The 20,865-nt window shown below is 42.0% G+C and overlaps 1 protein-coding gene across 10 annotated transcripts in view; it reads right to left on the reverse strand.

Annotated features, from left to right (window-relative positions):
* The window catches only part of EPB41L3 (erythrocyte membrane protein band 4.1 like 3), a 98,210-nt gene that overhangs the window by 20,806 nt on the left and 56,539 nt on the right, over positions 1-20,865 (reverse strand). For 7 of the 10 annotated variants that reach the window (XM_072852701.1, XM_072852694.1, XM_072852696.1 and 4 more), the window contains exons 5-12: positions 19,668-19,710; positions 16,049-16,124; positions 14,418-14,636; positions 14,010-14,097; positions 10,271-10,423; positions 8,158-8,255; positions 6,626-6,801; positions 4,282-4,502 (exon numbers count right to left, since the gene is read on the reverse strand). In XM_072852701.1, the coding sequence (XP_072708802.1) occupies positions 4,282-4,502; positions 6,626-6,801; positions 8,158-8,255; positions 10,271-10,423; positions 14,010-14,097; positions 14,418-14,636; positions 16,049-16,124; positions 19,668-19,710 (1,074 nt within the window). Of the gene's footprint in view, positions 1-90; positions 658-4,281; positions 4,503-6,625; positions 6,802-8,157; positions 8,256-10,270; positions 10,424-14,009; positions 14,098-14,417; positions 14,637-16,048; positions 16,125-19,667; positions 19,711-20,865 lie in introns of all 10 variants that reach the window. The other 3 variants (XM_072852703.1, XM_072852697.1, XM_072852704.1) reach the window with 2 other exon arrangements.

Genomic DNA, 20,865 nt, shown 5'->3' on the forward strand with positions numbered 1-20,865 from the left:
AAAGTAGGACCACTATCGCAGCAATCTAACACTGGTTAGGACTGAAGCACTGAACACGAAAAAGAGTGTGTTCGATGCCGAGGTACACACCTCTTCCTCTGAACTGTCACTCAGGTCATTGGCAAGTGAGGCACTCAAGGAGGCCGCCTTGGGCTCCAGGTAGCAGAGGCACATAGCCAGAGGAAAGGAGAGAGTGAGGGCGTATGGCACTGAGAAAGAGGCAGACAGCAGAAAGAAAAAAATGAAGAGGAAACAAGGCACGAGGGAAGGGGAGCGGATGGGAAGGTAGTGCTGCACGCTGGCAGGCAGGAGGTTGGTTTCGGAGAGGTTAGGGAGCGACAGGTAGCCATCGTCATCCAGGAGGGAAGGAAATGACTCTGGAAGTTGCAAGGAGAAGGAAAACAGCGTTCCGCCTTTGCTGGCTTTTTGCTTATAGCCGAAAGCCATGTCTTGCTCGGCGGAGCAAACTCGCCCCTTTATGTCAGCGTCCGGCTCCGATTCGCCGTGCTTTGGAGCGCTCTCTTTGGGTGCTTCGCAACCTAATGACTTTGTTCGAGCGCTCTCCTTGCATCTCCTGCGAAGCTTTGCTGAAGATGCATGGGGGCCAGGCTGCGAGGATGGCGAGGGGTGGCGGGAGTCAGTGCCAAGCAAAGATGGCTGGTGACAGAGAAAGAGCAGCAAACAAGGCGCAAAAGCAAAAGGACAAAAAGAAAACTGTAATTAGTTAATTTTCTTCCGTGATGATAAAAAATATATATATATTTATATATAAAATTATAAACAGTATTTTAACACCACAGCTTTCCACTGAGTTAAATGGTGCATGTTGCCATGCCACACACCACAGGTATTAGTGAATCAGGGTTACAGCTTACAAAAGGCAACTTCTTGATTCGGCATTTGTCTAGTCATCTGCAGCACAGGATTGACATAAAAGCCTTCATGGCCATATGTGGAGTTTCAGGTGCTGCCAATTTCCACTTACTGTAAGACTGGCTTCAGATCATAAGGAGCTTTCAAACATGAAGTACATGGAGAGCAACAAAGAAATGAGGGGACGTATTTCTAATACCAACACTGCTTGTGACAGCGTTCCTGCAGTCAGGAGGAGACCCAGTGGGGGCCAGATGCTTCCCATCTATGCCTTGGACAACCTCAGCAGCAATAATTAAAACCCTAAAGATTTTAAAACCCTATATGCCCAAATTCCTCCATTACAACATCTAAAAAAAATGTTAGGTCCTAAATCTAAATAAAACACATTCTGGTTTGGGGGGGGCATAAATCCATACGTTGGCTGTTACCGACGGAAAAAACTGTACCAGCTCGATACCGACCCCAGCAGCCAGCTCCTCAGCATGGCTCCCACCACTGGCCTCCGCCGGGCGTCCCCACAGCCCTGCCCTCACCTCTGCCCGCTGCGAGCCAGAGCAGGCAGCGCCGGGGGGCTGGCCCCTCTCGGCCCCTCTGCTGCCCCCCACCACTACGCTGCGCCCCACCATTTCGGCAGCATGTTGAAAGAAGGGAGCTGAGGGTTTTGGCTAGGCAGATCCCCTGCTCTCTCACTGGGGAGCTGAAGGGGGGCTGACCCACACAGCCACATCTCCTTATAGTCAAACAGTGACTCTTTACCCATAGCGAAGAGGTAAAAAAGTACCAATGCTTTTGCTACAAATTTTACCACAATGTAAAGAATATTGGCTACCAACAAGCAGGATTTGTTTTGATATGCCGCTTGTAGGGCATTCAACCAGTCTTGAAGGTCATTCAAGGACAAAAAATTGGTAGGAGGAGGGAGGTGATTCAGCAGGAGAGGTGACCGTCACCTAACATGCTCCCTGCAGGCAGCCACGACTGCTCTTTAGAAGGACAACAGCCATCGCCACCAAAATACTCCAGCACAACAGACCTGCCACGATGCTGACGGATCGGACATGTTTTGGCCAAAGTCAACTAGGCGCCCTTAGCTAAAGTGGCACGCTGGCTCCATGACCAAACCCTAAGTGCTCCCTCCACCACGCATCTCCCCGAGGAGCTATAAAAGGCATTTCACTCCTGCTGCCACTCCCAGCTCCCCAGAGCAGAATGACTTCAAAGCCAAAACGGCATTTGCCTGCACAAGCTGGTGCCAAATCTGAGCCAACAAGCAGGATTTAGACACAGGTTGCACCAATGCGAGCTACTAAGCCTAATCTTTACCAGCTATATTAACAGTAGAAATGGGATTTAAGCCCAATATTTACACAGAAGAGCTCCTTCCCCTCCCCTTAATATTTTGCTTCTCTCTCTTCTCTAACCAGAACAGTTAAAAAAACCCAATCTATCAGGTCAGGCAATTTGTATTCCTGAATTAAACAACGAAAACCAAGCCTAACTTCAAACCGCTTATGAATGTCTTCTTTATGGGCTTAATGAAGTAAGCTCAAGTCAAAATTTAATGCTGATGGACTCACAGGACTTTATGTGAGCTAAATACACAGAAATTCTCTTTATATTGTAAAGGCAAAAAAGCCAAAGTAAATTTATTCTTTGCAAATACAGACTATTCACTTATTGACATCTTTGCAGTGTTAATATTTAGAATAACTTCTGGTTCTTAAATACATATGGATAAAACAAAGGAAAAATGTCTTAGCGGAGAAGTTGAGAACCTACCTATAAAATTTTTATACTCTTAAATAGGAATTTGATTTCAAATTTGTCCTGTGTTTCTTGAGACTCTATTCTCTTTACAATGAACAATGAAAGTGTTAGCAGGTTCACTGGAAGCAGGACTGAGATCTCTATAGGCTTAGAGAACTGAAGCTCTATTAGCGGGTGGTTTAAACAGAACCTACCTCTTGGGGAGGGTGCTACAAATCATTCCTTTGGCATGTTTAAGTACCATCAAAATATTGTCCTAAAATTATCTTTGACTATTTCTAGCCATATATAAGGAACATATGATCCTCAAAATGCAGCTGATCTCTCCATTGACCTAAATTAATAAACACTTGGAACAGAATTAGTTTCTATTGGATATTTTCTGCATATTTGATTTTCATCAATGTTTCTCCATGCAGAAACTAATGGAGCTTCAAGAAAAGCCCAGTTAAATTTTACAGAGATTATTTTTTAATGCTACAATTACAGTCCACACTTTCAAAAGAAAATCTTTTCTCATCTGCAATTTTCAGTATTTCAGTTTGTTTCTGATTTTTGGTACCTTAATTGCAGCTCTTTTTGAAGACTTGATCCTTTAGCTATGTAGCTCATTCTGGCCTTACACGATAAGGCTAGAAGTTCAGGTTCTAACATTTGCATGCATGACAGTTTTGTTGGTGTAAAGGTACACATCAAGGTTTTTCCTCATAAATGAAAGAGGGTAAATCTTACTTGTTTAGCAAGTGCTTTCCATAGTACACTTTTTGAATGGTATCCTAGATTCAATCTTTCATATTCTGTTTTCTTCTCCTCAATGTAAAAGAAACAGAGGACATTTTAGACCTGATCTTTTCTGATTCTACCTTATTTCTCTTCACTGTCAAGTTCTGAAATTCAGTATCTTCTCTGTCCCCGTTTGATTTACCCCATCTTAATAACTCAGTAGATATAATGCACAGCCAGGCGTGTACGTGTATGCAGTGGTGATGGGATTGGAGATGGTGAGGGATTAATCAAATTTAACAACTGAGCAGAGAATCATCAACAAAAACAGTTTTCTTCAATGCAAAACTTCAAACGAGGGAAGCAAACACTTTTGTAAGCCAGAAAAAAAAGGTTGTAATAGTATATTAATATCCAAAAGTTAATAGAGAAAAATGCTCATTGAAATACATGCAAGGAAACAGAGCGTTATGAGAAGTAAATGAGAAAAATATAGTAGTTTAAAGCACAGAGCTACATACAAGAACACAGAACTATTTTGTTGCCTTGTCAAGGAAAAAAAAAACGATGCCCATACTAAAGTCAAAATATGACTGAAGACCAAAGGAGCAAAACGTGCACTGCTAGGCTCCTTCTCCTTATGAGCTCTTGAATGCCACGTAAAAAACACTGCGCTGACTGTGAAACAGATTTCAAAAAACAGTCTGAGGCAGGAACTGACTTTTACAACATCATACGAAATGCAAAAGGACTATAAAAATATTGATTCAAGACATGTATATACACATACATACAACTGTGTATATTCTAGTTTCCTTTCATGGAACTAGGCATCTCCTCCCTTCCTAACAATCCTGCATTTCTCTGAGCGCTCTCCAGGCAGGTCAGTTTAATACAAAACCCTCAAAACTCTACCTTGGTGTCATGGCGTACTGCCGAGACCGGGGTGACCTCCTCTGCTCTTTTCTTTTTGCCCTCTTCATCATCTTTCTCTTCTTCTGCCTTTTTCTCTGGAGTCACAGTGGTTATCAAGTTGGTCTGAGAGATGCCCTTTGTTGTGGCGTACTGGCCAGTACCAACCTCTGCAGCAGACACAGAATCCTTCATGTACATTTCATGGTTTTCATTCACTGATGCTAAAAGCAAATATTTAAAGAGGGAAAGTCTGAAATAGCTTTTGCTGAGAAGCTGCATAAAATTAAAAAGCTGGGTTAGTAAAACATTTGAGATATTGCTGAAAACACAACTATGTCATGTTTCAGGAAACCAGAAGCATGTGCATACATTTAAATAAACTGTTTACTTGAAATAAAGCTTGTAGCTTTTATATGCATAAACATATATTATGGATGTGTATACACACATTACTGTAGCTAATGTGTGCATTACACAGTTGTTAAATGTTAGCAAGCCATTAAAAGTGCTACTGTAGTAAAACATCAGAAAAAATCAATGCGTTGCCACTGTTATCAGGCAGGAAACATAAGGAGAACCAGCTATGACATCAGCCATGGGGATGGAAGAGATTTTTTTGGAAATCCGTCAGAATATAACAATGCAGATCAAATGCACGGTAAGTAACGTGCTGCATTACAGGAAATGACAATATTGATGTAACACAGGCATAATATCTGACAATCAAGAAATGGGATCTTTGTATTATCAAGTATTCAAGTCTGCCAGTTAAGTGAGCTCATTATCCTAAAAAATTCTGGGAAGTGATGGCATTCAATTCAGTGGACCAAACCAGAATATTTTAGGATGTAAACGTTCAATAAGTCAGCAAACTTAAATATATAAAAATGATTTTGAAATAAACTGTAAATTTACAGATAGAATGTAATCAAAACATTAATAATATACCCAGACCCTGCTCTTAACTATTGTGTAATTAATTTCTAAGTCAATATGACTATTCAAATTTATAAAGTTACTTGCATCTGTAACAAGTGACAGGGCCGGGATAACAGTGTAACCGCGATGCAGAATGTTACAGCCACATTTGCGTTACAGTAACAACATTAGTGAAGAAATCATAAGTGTTGATTAAAAAACCTCTTTTCCTCATTTGTACTTATGCAAATTAACATCATAAAAACCTTGCAGAGTCTAACATGCTGGGGAAAAGCGTTTCAGCTATCTTGTCTCTTGGGAATGAGCTTAGGAGGCAGGCGAAAGCAAAGGGAGCAGAGGGAGACATCTTGTTTAGATGTTACAAACAAAATAATGCAGAAGGGTAATTTCTGCTTTGAGACACATGCACAGCAATCAGGTCACCAGTTGCTTGGTAACGAGCAAGAAGCACATCAGAATTAGAAGATTCCAAAATTATTAATGACAAGCAGCACCTTTAGGGGGAGAAAAGAAGGCTTGTCACTAGTACTTTTAAATCAAAGCTTCTCCCCCTCCCCACCATCAGCTATATTCATTGCAATTCATTTGTGATAGTCTGTGAGAGAATTCACCTTTTTTTTAAAACTGTAGCAATTCGGAATTTAGTCTCAGTCTTTTTTTCCACAAAAATAAACTACAACCTCCTTTTACCCAATAGCTGACAACAGTAACAGCTGATGAAGTAGCTGAGACTCTGAATCACACTCTGGTTTAACCTAAGGGAGCAGCAGAACCGTGACCTCCATGAACCACGGAGAAAGAGAGGGGGAGGAAGGACATACTATAAACCTGAGTATGTTACTCGCCTTCTCACACCTTGAAAAGTAATGTATGGAAAGAGCCTGATAGTGCTCATCTGACTAGGACACGAGGTAATCAGAAGCAAGTGTTATTACTCAATCAAGGGAAATAATTCATTTATGAATTGTAACACATACTTAAATGAAAAACCTACATAGGAAAAAAAGCCAAGTTAAACCAAAACCCAAACAGTTACTCATGCAAACCCTGAAAAAGCGTTGAAGCCTGACTTGCTCAGGCAGGCAGGTCCAGGCTGGCAGGTCCAGGTGCCCCATCCTTCCCCAAAGCGGGGAAGTGCTCTGCAGGTGTGAGGCCAAGGAGAGAGGCTCCACGAAGAGTGGGCTCCCAAGGACCTCCTCCAGGCAAACACTTTGTAAGGACCACAGCAGTATGTTTAGCACAGTATTTCTCTGCATCCTCCCCTACCCCTGCAGTGAACGTGCAGGTACTCACAGCCTCCACTCAGCCAAAGCTCGAGGAGATGAGATGACAAGTTTTATACCTAATCTAAAGCAGTGACCACCGTGATGATAACTTTTGACAAAGTCAATTTAGAGGACCTTACCCCCATCTAAGCTGCGAGACATAGTATAACGTTTACTAGAAGACCGCTCAAAGTAAGGTGCGGGACGGTCTATGAGGGCACTGGCTCTTCTCGTCTGGGCCTGCGTCCGGCCGCTGTAGCGAAACTTGGAGCCCAGCGTGAGGAACTTCTTTGGAGGTGCTTCTGGCAGCAGGAGCCTAAAACACACCAAGCAGTGCACCCATTACTCCTCCTCCTCCAAAAATCAGTCCGCTATTTCTGCAGAGGAGAGAAGACGACTGTTGGGTATCGCTCTCCATCGTAACCTGTGCCTCACGGGTCTGCGGCTAAAAGGGAATCAAAGGATGCCCCTCATACAGCATGGCAAAACTGCTTTGCTAATGCATTTGAAAAGCTGAGTTCTTCCTAACGGGTGAGAATCACTCAGTCCCTTCCTGCTTGAAAATCAGATTTATTATTTTCTAATCACCAAACCTAAAAATAAGGTGTTGCTTGTATCGGGGACCCTGATCTAGGCTGAAATACAGATATATCTCTCATACTTCAAATTTAACATGGTGCTGCTGAGGACAGGGCCAGAACAGATTTCCAGTGAATGCCGGGCAGTATTCATTCACAAGGAGGCAGACATTTTTCCAGTTAGAGCCTTCCCACCCTCTGTATTTTGGCTATGGGAGTTTGCTGAAGAAGCCATTCTCCTGCTATGGAGTTTATGCTTTAGACATCGATTTTCCATTAGAAATCAGGAAACTCCCAAAAAACGCACACTCAATTTCTTTTTAGATCTTTTGCTGCTAAGACTGCATTTCATATGAACCTACAGACAGCCTGAGCCAATAGTTTTAAGAAAGGAGAGAAATTCTTCAGTCTTCCCAAATATCTTGAGAGGGGTTTTTAAGCACTGGATGCCCTTTCACGCCCATTGAAAATCTCACCCTTTTGAGTTTCCATTGTGAAGTATCTCTTTGCTGACTATCTCAGCACAAACTAATTACAGCATTTATTCCACTATCCCAAACTTTTCTCAGGTCTTCTTAGATGTCAAAAACATAGCTGCAAAATTCCTCAGTAATATAAAAATTACAGCTACGGATTGGGTGTGCTGGGTGACCAAAGAATACACCACCGACTACTGTCTGTATTTTCATATGTAATTAAATAAAAATCTCATTTTAAAAAAAAAAAACTCTTACCCACACCCCCCAGTAACTTTCCATATAAGTTGTTCTCCCTATGCAAGCATATGTGCAGAAGTGCAGCAGAGTCCTTCGTCTCTTTAATTATAGCAGCTGATAATATCATGGCACAGATAAAGCAAAATGATTAATTGGGACCATATGGTGATTTTAAACATTCAGTATCTATCTGAAATAGTATGAATAATTTGGGTGAAACATTTCAAATTTTGAAGAAGCAGTAACCTTCCCTTGACTGCTCAGAGATACCTCGTGATCAAAAAGACAATTTGATCTGAAGGGTTCTGTCTCTGCTGACAGAATTGGTCTTTTCTGTTGTGTTTTATATCACACCTTTAGGAAAAGAAATCCACATACCTGAAAAATGTATGGTGCTCAACACACACTTTCCATAAGCGCTTTGCAGCACGATGATTTGGCAACTTAAACCCAATAGTGCTTTCAAACTGTTCAAACTAGGTACGAAAAAAGAAGAAGTATGTATTTGATGCTGTGCATCTATTTTTAAACAGTATACACAAGTTCATCTTCATTTCCTCTGTCTGTATCATCTCATTGCAAAGGTGAACATATATGCTCATGTATATAACCACATATATACATATTCTACAGACTACTGTCTGGGAAGGAAGCTGTGAGTGGTAATCAAGGCAACCTTTGAGGATCATTTTTGGGGTGAAACCCAGATAATGAACAAGAGGGTTTTGATGGTGACAGTGATGTTTTATGCCCTATAGTAACAAAGAGATCAGTTAAGACTTGGGAGACTTCTGAAAAAAACATCATTTAAGTGTTTTAACCCTGTTGTTTTAACTTCACCAGTTTAAACAACAGTGGGAAGCCTGATAATAGCCTGGAGGGGAGCAATAGTCCCCAGGGACTGAGCTGGTCTCACACAGCCTTAGATTAAAGAGATTTACAGTGAAAGAACTACAGTTAGTAAATCACAGTGTTTTTAGTGAATTTATCTCCTGGGAAGGATGAGGAAAAGACAGGTAATTGAAAAGGGTCGGCTGGGGATACTAAGAGACCTTTCTAGGTTGTGCTGCAGATTTATATATTCCAGATGCGAAAGCTGTGCCAGCTACAACCGCTGTAGCACGTTGATGGCTACATGCAGATAGCTGAGTAGGTGAAATAGTGTTGCTGTGATGGGGGAAAGGTAGGCAGAAGGGCACCTGGAAGGGAGCCTGGATCCCTACAGGGAGCTGACAAAGAGAAACAAGGCAGGAAACAGCAAAACAATAAATGATATAAGTGACACATGGGATGGTGAATCACATTATCATCAAATGTCATTTGGAAAGAGATTGCATTGATTATTTTGCATAAGGAACTATGACCTGGTCGCAGGACGCTACATACCAAGCCCAGCAGAGCTCAGTAGGACTTTAGTGGTGGAGAACTTGAGTGCAGGCATTGGGAACATCAGTGGCTATTAGTGTTTTTTAAAAAGCAAACTCAAGACTGGGAAGTTGATTACTAAAACTGTTTGCTGAGAGGCAGGAGATGTAGGTTTGTGGATTTTGGTTTAGGACTCAGGCCCTGGGGCCGGCGGGGGGCCCCAGCAGATTTCCCAGGTCACTTATGAAGCCAGCACTGGAGACATTGGCTCGGGACTCCGAACTGCCATATTGCACTAAGGGAGAAAGGCCAGTCCTCATCCAGGTGATTTCTGTCCTGGTATACAGCTCCACCCTCTAAAATGGATATGGGTTTTTCATCTATCGCAGACCGATTATTGTACCAGCACTTAAAATGGAGACACTCCTTTGCCTCTGATGATCCTGAACTCCTCCTGGGATTTTTGCTAAGATTTATCATCTTATTTCTGGGTTGGTGCACGTTCAACCCATGCGGTAGGTATTTGCTGTGCATCCGGCTGAGCCACGAGAGGGCACTCACTGTATGAGCTTTCACATCCCCTTCTCCAGAGTCAGAAGAGGAGCTCCTGTGGGCCTGGGAGGGCTAATGCGTGGAGCTACCAAAACTGCTGAATGACGGATGCTTGACTCCATTTTTATCCGTCTCCAGATTTCTACTCAGACTCCAAATTTACTAGTCTGATACACTTATAAAATTTGGTATGGCCTGTCTACGTCTCTTAGTGGGTAAGATGAATAGACACAAATTTAATATACAACATGACGGTAGATGATGAGCACTCCATGAATAAGCAATATGTTACTTAAAGTCCCAAAGTATTCATAATATGGATGAGCTCTTTACATGCAGATGGCCATATTTATTCTTTATGTTAGTTCATGGATGTAAACAGAAACACACCAAAGAAGATTTTACCTGTATTTTAAATATTTACCTAATCTTTCCTAAGAAAATCAGCACAACTTAAAAAATATAAATGGAGAGGAATGTTAAATGCTTGTAAGACGTGACAAATCAACAAATCCATGAGAACACAGGTTTTTTGAAAAAGTTCATTCACTAAAGAGTGTCAGGATGCCCTTACCTCCCCTGGTCGGATTTTGATGTAGAAGTTGTTCCTCTTGTAGGAAATTTTCAGAACCTTTGGCCAGGCAAACCTGTTTATTCTGAGTCTGTCTCGATATATTAAGAGACCACTTGCACACACTCCTAACATGATTTCCACTCCTTCAGAATCCTGGAAAAGCAAGCAATGCACTTTGTTGAATATTTCTCTCCACAGCACTAGAGATTCTTGTATAGTGTGTTTCTATCTGAGCTACGTCTTTTTAATGCATCAGCTGTAGTGACCTGATTTCTGAGAGCTACCCTACTCACTGACTGCATTCATGCAAGTAATAGTAAGGTTGGGCAGGGTGAGAGAAACTGAGCATTGCGAATGATTCCTTATATTTTAGAAAGACTCCAAATAGAGGGGGGAATTTTTAGACGTTATTAAAAGACTTATATTAACTGTATAGCAAAATTTTATTAGCATAATAAAAAAAATGTTATTAGCATAAATACCAGATTGAAAGCAAGTAGGACAGCACACAAATTTACTTCTCCCGGCATCACTCATCTCCATGACTAAGCTTTGTGAATCCTTAGATTGATTTTTCTTCTGTAGTTTGCTCGTCTTGGCTTGAGTTTGTTTGCTAGTTTCTTTAATGCTGTTGTGCCTATGCTCAGTATTTTCACTTTGAAACAACCAGCGGGCAGAAAGTTGGGCATTTGGACCAGAAAGATTCTTTTTGAAGTGTGCAACTGTGCTTGTCCTATAACCCATTTTTGACAGGGAAGCTGTAGGTTAGACACATTAGCACTATAAAAGATTTGGCCACAATCTTTATCAGAATATACCCCAAATTATGCATTTTTTTAAAGTGAGAAGTTTATACTTCTCTTTCCTTTAGAAGCCTTCAGATAGTCTTAAGCCAATCTTCACTGTTTGCTATCACCACTAGCCTGTATAATTCTGTTTTTTTTCATTTACCTAAGTACTAATACTGCTAGAGAAAAGAAGGATCCACCTTAAAGCACAGAGTTCTTTGGTAATTATTTTAAAGTAACTTAAAGTTACAGAAGTCTGACAACAGAAGCTATGAAGATGTCACCCTATGATAATCATGAAATGAATTTATCCTTGTTCTCTGGTTTTCCCGACAAGCCATCTTTTAGGCACACAGTGAAAATCTGATTACATTTTAAGATGAACACAAAGGCACGCATGGTCAGTCGTGATGAAAAGGCTATGGCACAGCTTGAAATACAAAAAAATTGTTTTAAAATCAGAGACACAACATACAGTTAGTGCCCCAAGTCAAGCCAGTGTTAGAAAACACATCAATAAAGGATGTATGTTCCAACAATGATGGTATAACCCCTTAAAGATTGATTTTTTTCTAAATAAAGCTCTCACATGCTATCATTGTGAGGTACTACAGAAGAGACAAAGTTGATTTTTTTTCAGTGGACTTCAATTTCACAGTTGCCTAAGCAAAGAGTCACATCTAAATACAGTGAATAAATTCTAAAAAAGAAAGTCTCATTGCCAGTAATCCCGCTGGCTGGCAAATGCCTGAAATGCATGCGTGCTCACATACAGCACACAGCTGCAGGTGCAAGGGGCTCCTTCTTTTGATATACTTGCTCAAAAACTTGTTGAGAAATGCCTTCTTCCCTCATCTCCACCCCTGCAGAAGACCCAAGTCCATTCACAGCTTCTTTTACTTGTCAGTGTCAGAGACTGCTTTTCAATGGGATACTACTAGTGTAAAATGAAATCCGAGTAAGAGGAGAATTTGAGTTTTTTCAGGAGCGATGCGGTTGCACAGCACAAAAAACTGTTAGCTGTAATGGCCGAGGCACAAGACACTGAGCTGCACATCCCTGCAGCTCTGCATACAAATGGGAGGCTCTATCAGAGCGGTGACAGCCCAGAGGACAAATCTGTCTACTTGAGTACATTTGTTATCGTAGCCTTGCGTTGGATAATTGAGAACTAGTTTTAACAGCAGCTGGCAAGTCCAGCATCTGTTGAATACCTAAGATACCGGGACAGCCTTAATTAATTGACATTTACATAGAGACATCTGCCACAGCGTGACTTCAAAAAGACATCCACAGAGATACTTGTCCCCTAGTCTGATACCATCAGATCTCACTGGCAGACCTAATTAAAACTAAAAATTACTTCTCATGCAGAGTCTACTTTTTCCACTTTCAGCTCAGTTTCCAAGATTACTGTTGGGTTTCTTAACCCAGACAGATCCAATTCGGTTAGCACTGCAGCTTTTTAAATCAAGAACATCACTTTAGAGAGGGATCGGCTTGTCTACCAACTTCTCTTGCTCCGAGTCTTTCCATATGAAAAACAGAAGAGTAAAATTGGGTAAATACTTTTTTTTTTTTTTTGGTGGGGGGGGTGTTATCTCAGGATATCTTAAATTTCACAGTCTTTCTCCAATATTCTGAAAAAAAATGCTTAGGCCTTAATGCCATGCTATGTTAAATTTTCAGTAATGAAGCCTGTAACATATTTAGAACAGGAACTCACTTTGCTGCTGTTTTGCAGATTTCTTGTGTTGGACGAAGGATGTTGAAAAAAAGCTACTGAGTGACATTTACCAATCCATTTCTATCTCTGCTCCTAATATGCCTCAAGATTTTGTGCCTATCTGCAAGACACAGGGAAAGCAGTGGCATGCCTCCTGGTAGAGTGCTGCCTGTTGAGCCATAGCCAGATTTTTCATTTTCAGTGAAGGCAATTAACAGAACACAAAAGATTGCCTTGAATTCTGTAACACACATACACAGCTCCTACGAAATGCCCCAGGGACACGGTTGCAGGCCCTTTCAAGATCTGAGCTGCAAATTTATCTTGGTTCTTGAAAGGATCTGCTGCAGCATAAAACCAGGCTTACAGTAATTTGACCTTTATAGAAAATGCAGCACTCTCCACAGTTCAGGATTCTTTGTTCAGCACTCATTTGCCAAGGATGCTTGCTAACCTCAGAGATGTTAAAATCCATTAGCCTTACTTTGAAGAGTGAAGAAAAAAATAGCAATTATTTCTTTTGGAAAAAAAACAACAAAACAACAAAACAACCGCCCCCCCCCCCCCCCCCCAAAGACAACCAACACAAGGCTGGTAGGTGGCTCTCCCAAGCCACAATAGGAATGACCATGTTTTATTCATAACTTAACCTGCCAATGATTAGAGGAACTACTTCATAGGAGAATGTTTCCAGCAGAATTACTACCCTACCAGTCAACTGCAACAAGCACACTTCAGAAGAGAGACAAGCTGCTGTCTCCCCATTACTATCAATCTGATTAGGTTTCCAGCACGGCTAAATAATTGCTTGAAAGTTCTCTGCAGTGTTAGAAATGATCTGCTTATCTAGTTAAGATACTATAGTTGGCCTTACTAAATTGGAAAATGTAGCTGAATGGAATGACAATTGATCACTCTCTGGACAGCTTCTAATATCCTTCCTCATTACTCTGTCCATTTAATATTTTCCCAAAGGATTTGGTTGCTTAATCAACATGAAAGGATGATGTGCAACATCTTTGAATCTATAGGCTAGGTTATGTTACAGTTACAAGATATATTTATGCTTATACCACTATAGTCACCTTTCCTCATGTTGACGCATGATGTATCCCATAAAATGCCTGCCTCAAAACAGCAAGAAAGAATAAATCAGGGAGTCCATGCAGGTTCAAGTACTATGCCACAGGAGAAAGATGACCGGTGAAAGAACTAGAGTCCATACCTTGGCATGATGGAGATCTACTCCATACATTGATAGTTTTTTGGCATTCTCCAGGAAATGCATCTCAGCCTCCGCAGGTGTCATTCCCCTGAAGAAAAGAACGAATTCCAGCATCAGTGTTAAGGAAACAAGAGTCCAAAATAAAATCCAGCACCTGGAAAACACTTTCAGCCCATCAGAACTACAGCTGTACCCCTTAGATGGCCAGGTACCTACTAGAGCCAAAGCTCTGGTGCAGATCCTGTTACCTTTCATGCTGCAAAGCTCTTCTCTAACCAAAGACACAGAGGGGCATCTCGTTCAAAAAATATTCTTATTAGGTGTACTGCAGCAGGTTTTAACATTTCCTGATGCACCAGGCTGGTACCTGAAGGCAGGCTACAGCCCACACTGATGCCCTCTGCCTACCTGTGGCTCTTGTGCAGCTCAATCACTTTATCCTCCAGCTCTTTAGTGTGATTCGGTGCAAAGCGAAATTCACTGACGTAGTCACTGCCGTACTCGTCGGGGTCGTAGTCGCCGAGCTCTGACTGCACGGTGTAGGAGCCCAGCAGGGCCAGGGTGACGAACGAGCAGGGCAGCCGACCCGACACAATGTCATCTCTCAGCTGCAAGCAGAGGTAGTACCTGCAATGGAGCACCAAGACGGCTCAGAAAGTGCTCCTCCACCGCCGTCCCCAAAGGAGCACCGCCCAAGCACTGGCAAGAGGCCTCGGTTCCTCTACTAATTTGCAGACAACTCCCAAGCCCAAAGTTTTTCAGGCGTTAATAAGGATAATAACTGTGAAAAAAACCACCTTGCCTAACTTATGGGTAGCAACGCCTAATTTATCTTTATAAAGCAGCATGGAGATCTCTTAATAAAATAGGTTATTACTTATTTTAGTGACCTAGATGGAGAATTACCCATTAAACATACCAGAATTCTATCATAAATCATTAGATATATAGCTACCCGATAATTCTTTTCTTTAAGGATAAAAAATAATTAAAAAGCTCAAATACCATTCATTAAAGGGTAGCTGAACTCCAAGCTGTTCAAAAAACGTAAGTTGTCTCTTTAGCAAACTGTTGAGCTTTCTCAAAAATACATTTAAACAGTAAATGCTGTTAAAACCATGGTGATAAACAGTGCAAGGGATCACCAGATAGAAGAAAACAGAAAAAAAGTGAAGAGTGTTGGCTTGGTGGTGAAAGCACGGAGTTCCCAGGGGAGATTTGAGGGCGACGAGGAAAAAAACAATCCTTTCTTTTGGAAGACCTCTGTTCAAGTGTGAGCTCTTGGCACACTGTCTTTCTGCGCACTGCCTAGCACAGGGAACCTCTGATCTAAGCCAAAGGCTTCATGCTACCTTAAAAGCAACAAGTAGTCCACAAATAAATGAAGGTTAAAAATATCCACAGGTTGCAAAATGTAACAGGCTAGGGAATGGTTTGCTGATGGCACAAGACTCGTCATGGCTCAGAAGTTTTCCTGCCTTATACCAAGGAGGAAACCCGGTGAGGGTTTTTTTCGGTTGTGGTTGCAATTTGAATACAAAACCAAAGAGTAGAGGTGCAGATTGCAGAGCTAAGTGACTTGGATAGCAGGGAGCAACCATTCATTACCACCGTATTCCCTATACTGTGAACATCAGTGGCTTACCTCATCAAATGACATACAAAATTTACACGCATGCTTATTCTCATTCCACTTCTTTCCTTTCATAGTTATGATTTTACATACAATAACAACTTGTTACCACTGGAAAAAATGGGCATCGGACATCTTTGTAAACATTAAAATCAACTCTCAGGAATATGTATATTGGAAAAGCTGGGTTTTAGGGTTAAATTATACAAAAGTCTTCTTAGCTCAGAGGAGAGACACCGTTCACAGTGTCTTTTCTGCCAAAGCATTGCATATTTTCCATAAACACATAAGAGAAAGGAAGCCAATGGGAATACAAAACGTTCCTTTTCTTGGATAATTAGAGTGTAAGCGCTACTACAAACAGCTTTTAAGCCCCTTCTAGAAAGGTATTTAATGTTTTAAACACCTGGTAATATCTTCAGATAGCTGGGCAGGGTCTGGAGGGTAGAATTTCACATTAAATGCAAACTGCCAAGCACCACCTGGAAAAGAACACAGATTGACTGAAAGTATACTATAAGTGCAAACAGAGATGCTCATACTGTTCAATTACCAGCAGACTTAAAAATACCCCAGCCAAGCAATTCATAAGAACAGGATATAGTATCTTTTTCCCATACATCATTCTGAAGATACTGCTTTTCCCCTCTCACAATTACAGTATTAGATCAGATTTTACAGCTCTTTTCTTATTTAGTAAGATTTCCACTGAAGCCAGGACCCTAAGGGAGCAGTAATTTATTACTAACACTAAAAAAACCCCCTCAGTCTGAAAACAATGCTCACTGGAATTAACCATCTGAAAACACAGCCTATACAAGCTTTAAAAACCAATAACCCAAAACACAGAGGCGCTGGAAACACCGCAAGCAAGAGTACGAACGGGCTCTGGAGCGGGGTGATGTGCCGAGTTCTGGCTGCCCAAACCAGCTCACAGCACCCTCTCAGAGTGCTGCCTCAGCACATAGCTCCTGTCTCCAGCAGCCATAAATTATTGTGCAGACAAAACTGCAAGGACAAACACAGAGAGCATGGCTGAAAAACAGTACATAACACTGGGCAATTCTTATTTAGTTATTTCAGTAAGTTTAGGTGACCCATGGGATGGATACTGGTTTGTGTCACTACAGTTTGTGAATTTTTTTTTGGAGAGCTAGCTTTAAATGTTGTAAAGAAAGAATATCAAGACTAAAAAAAAGAAAGAGCTGAACATAGTATGCAAATATAAAAGTTATTCTGAAAAAAGGAACAGGTTATAGCAGCACATGTCTCGAATACAAATAAAAAGCGGTAACAAACCCCCAAACCACAGCATTCTTACAAGCAACACAGTGGTTTTTCAGTAACAAGACTTTTCACCGAGGCCTCTGTTGTGGGATACACCTCTTATATATACTTCTACCACATAAATTACAGTATTTCTGCAGTCAAGAAACCAAAGTCAAAGTAATGACACTTCTGTTTTCTGAAACACATTGATGTTAAAGTACAAATCGAATTGGAAATAACCAGATCTCTCTCAGCAGTCCGTATCGGCCGTGTAATGAGGAAGTGCTCAGGAAGACTGAAAACAGGACACTTCCTTACAAACCTGGGTAGGGCTTCCCCATGATCTTCAGTTCAGGGGCACCTTGTGCCTAGGTACCTCCTAAAGAGTATGGGGTTTGAAGGTGTATCTGGTGCGCTCTCTGGTAAGATAGCTTATATGCTGGACAGGTCTGCTTGCCTGGAAGTACTGTGTGGTTGTCCTAATTGGGTGTTTGGGAGTATTTATTCAGAGACGAGAAGGAAATTTCATCCTGTGCAAAGCCCCATTCACTCCGGTCATCCACACACCCAAGAAAACAGGCTCAATGTGCGAGAAGACTTTTGACATTTACCATCAGGACTTCAGCTCTCGGTGAGACTTTTGGGCTCCTTGAGTTTAGGAACTTTTCCACTCTCTTGGGCCATAAAAACTGGTGGAACGAAGATTTGGCTGGCAGTGAGGATGGGGCGCGGTCCCACTGGGGAGTGGACTGGCCCCGAGGTGGGAGTGGAGCCTGTGGGTGACACCTGGCCCCATGACAGAGGGAAGGGGCCATGGCCCAAAACTCTATTCCTCTGGCACACACAAAATAAATCAAACCTGTAATATAGCCTATCGCATAGCATGGATGCTTTAAGATACTAGAGTAAGAGGCCTTCACCCCTTACTTACAGGGGTTTAAATAAAACCTAACACTGTGCAAGTTAGTGGGTTATAACTAATGGGGTGCAAACCAGGGGCTGCACACACAGCGACAGCCTCATTTCTCAGCCACTGGGATAAAATCCCTGTGGTCTGCAGTGGAATCACAGATATCTGAGTGCTGTACAGCTCAACCAGCATTTAGCAGGGCTATATATATGTGTTTTGGAAAGTGTCATGGATGACAGCCCTACTTTTCCACCGTTCTCCTGTTCCAAACTTCTGGGGTGAATTGTACAGAGCAAGCAAATTATTGCTGTCATCTTCTGCAAATACAACTGTCCCCCACGTCAAGTCCAGGACAAGACTTTTCTGCCCCGGTTAATCTCTCGCTGTCACAACCTTTCATTGTCTATCTCATGGCTCAGGCACATATTAAATGCATTTCAAATCAGTGCTGTGGAGCTGAGCTGCTTTACTTGCATTGACCATCAGCATAACCTGACTCATCGAGGCCTACAGCACCTTCCTCTCCAGATCCATCTTCTCAAGAGATTAAAAAAAGGCAGATTTTCATTACTTTTTATTGCAGATCGCTTACTTTTAATGAAAATAATACTGGTGGAAAGGTGTGGCTGCTCATAGTAAGCGGGGAAGTTTTCCAGCCAGTGTAAATTAACCCTTTGAATCTTGGAGAGGGAAGTGATTCATTTGCCGGGCCTGACCCAAGAAATGTGAACTACCAGACGTACTTGCTTGTGAAAGTGCAAGTGCTAGAAGAGATCATTTACAAAATGTGCAAAGAAAAAAAATCTACTGAGGCTTTCCTGCCCAAAGAAGTCACACACACAAACATTTAATCAATTTTAAAAAGTGACGGGGGAGGAAAAGGGCAGGTCAGATTTTGAGCCTGGCAGTCTTGACAAGGTTTTTGAACTTATAATGTAGCAGATGGCTAAATTTAACTACCGAGCTTTTTAAAATATTCATGTGAAGCAGAAAATTGACTGGTTCTCTATGAATTGAACGGTCATTTTAGGAGCAAAGTTCAAGCTTTTGAAACGCAGGAAGGAAAGATATTTTAGATAGAGTGCTATCTTTGCATTAGTGAAGTATTTCAGTATGGGACATGAGCAGCATTCCTGGATATGATATAAATATCAGTCACACAAAGCAATAATTTATATATGTGGCCTAGTCCCTAAGGTTACGTTGCTTAATGTCAAACTTCAGGTTTTTGCATCTCTGCAAATGTCAAGTTGTTTTCAGCAAAGCAAGTTCATGTGTTATGAGCCTCAGCAACCTCCTGCACTCATGGGGTAAAATACCTAAAAGATGCAGGTAATTCCTGTGCCAGAGACTCAGGGCAGGATGCAAAAGACGACGGTGAAATAGGCTCTGTCGCCCCGGGGGGAGCGTGCTCTCCTGGGGCAAGGCATCGAGAAGGGGGACGTGGCCCCATCCCGCCTGTCCCCTCACCCTGTGGGCAGCGGGGCCGGGGCGAGGCGCTGGGGAGAGGGGGTTGCCAAGCCCCCGGTGCTGGGAGCACCCCAGTGGGACGGGCCCTTCAACCCGAGAGCGGTGAGTTACCCCAGTGGTTTAGGAACAAGCCCAGAGGATCAGAGGGGCTGGGCAGTGATGGGCATGTGGTGCCCATGACATGTCACTTGCGTGCCGGGGAGCCCCCTCTGCCTCTCGCAACCCCACTCGGTGCCACAGGGGTCCAATGTCTTCACAAACACAGATAGCAGTTTGGAGGGAGACGCTTTTTTGTGTAGATTTTGGGGTCCAGATACACCAGAATGAAAGTTTTCCAGACCTCCTGAAATAAACACACAAACAATAACAAACTTACTTCGGATCTGCTTCTTGATTTCCTTGGCAGGGTCCAACCAATTCTGCAAAGAAAATGTTTCCTTTTTTCAGATTGAATTAGAAAACACAATAAATATTATTTTTAAAACAGCGCTATGAGTCAAAGCTAGAACACACGAAGGTCTGCCACCCCTTTCTCCTTGGAGCAGCAGTAGGCAGGGATAACACTAACTTTCAAGATGTGGCCCTGGGCAGAAGCAGAATTTTTATTAACCTTCCCAGATGCTGAAGGCTGAATAGATTGAAATAAAAAATAAAAACCCAGAAATTAGTAAAATAAATCCGCAGAAACCTTTTTCCAGAGTACCTTCTGGGAAAATTAAATTTCTAAAAGTTTGTTAAGAAGGGTTTTTGTTCGGTTGGTTGGTTGGTTTTTTTGCTCTAATCCTGGAAGGGTTCAAAGCAAGCGTGGCATAGGGGCCACCCCATTTGCAACCTGGCGTGGGCACGAGGGGCTCCCCGGAGGCAGAGGGAGCGTGGGGGGAAACCAGAGGCAGAACTGCAGCACCAGGGCTGCTCCATCCATGCCGTGCAGAGCCCGGTGACTCCAGAAGACAAAACCACTGCCGAGGAGGTAGGGAATTATCACGGCAATATGTTACTACTCCATGGATGCCAAGGAGCAGAGGAAATTCCCCTGGAGGAGGTGCACAGCAGCCTGGGGTCTCTTAGTGCTGCCGCTGCCTTGTCCTCTAACAGAATCAAATTAATATTTAAAATGTGTCACACAGCCCAGAACAAAAAGTTCACTTCCCCTAGGAAAGTTCCACTTTCTCCAAAGAAAGAGAAAAAAATGTATCAGAGAAAAAAATATACTAAAGAAATGTCAAACAAGCAGAATACAACAATCTCCCCCCAACAAAAACAACCAATTTGCAGCTGTCCAAACCCAGTCTGTGGTGCAAAACATGAGCCTGAAGAGCTCCAGCTATTGCTGAGCACGAAAGCACACTATACACCAAGAAATTAAAGATGCACCAGGATTTCTGTTTTCAAAGGTGACATGTGATGTGGGCACACATATTGCCTGGCTGGAAGTTATCTGGCAGAGGATGGAGGTGAATTGCTAAGTACTTTGATATTAAAAATATGCACGTTATTGATCAATAAATGTGGTGGCAGGCAGTATTCTTTTAGCTGTTTAGCTCTGTAAAGTAACTGTCGATCTATAAAAGTTT

The sequence above is a fragment of the Ciconia boyciana genome, chromosome 2, assembly GCF_034638445.1.
Source record: "Ciconia boyciana chromosome 2, ASM3463844v1, whole genome shotgun sequence".
Classification (NCBI taxonomy): domain Eukaryota; kingdom Metazoa; phylum Chordata; class Aves; order Ciconiiformes; family Ciconiidae; genus Ciconia; species Ciconia boyciana.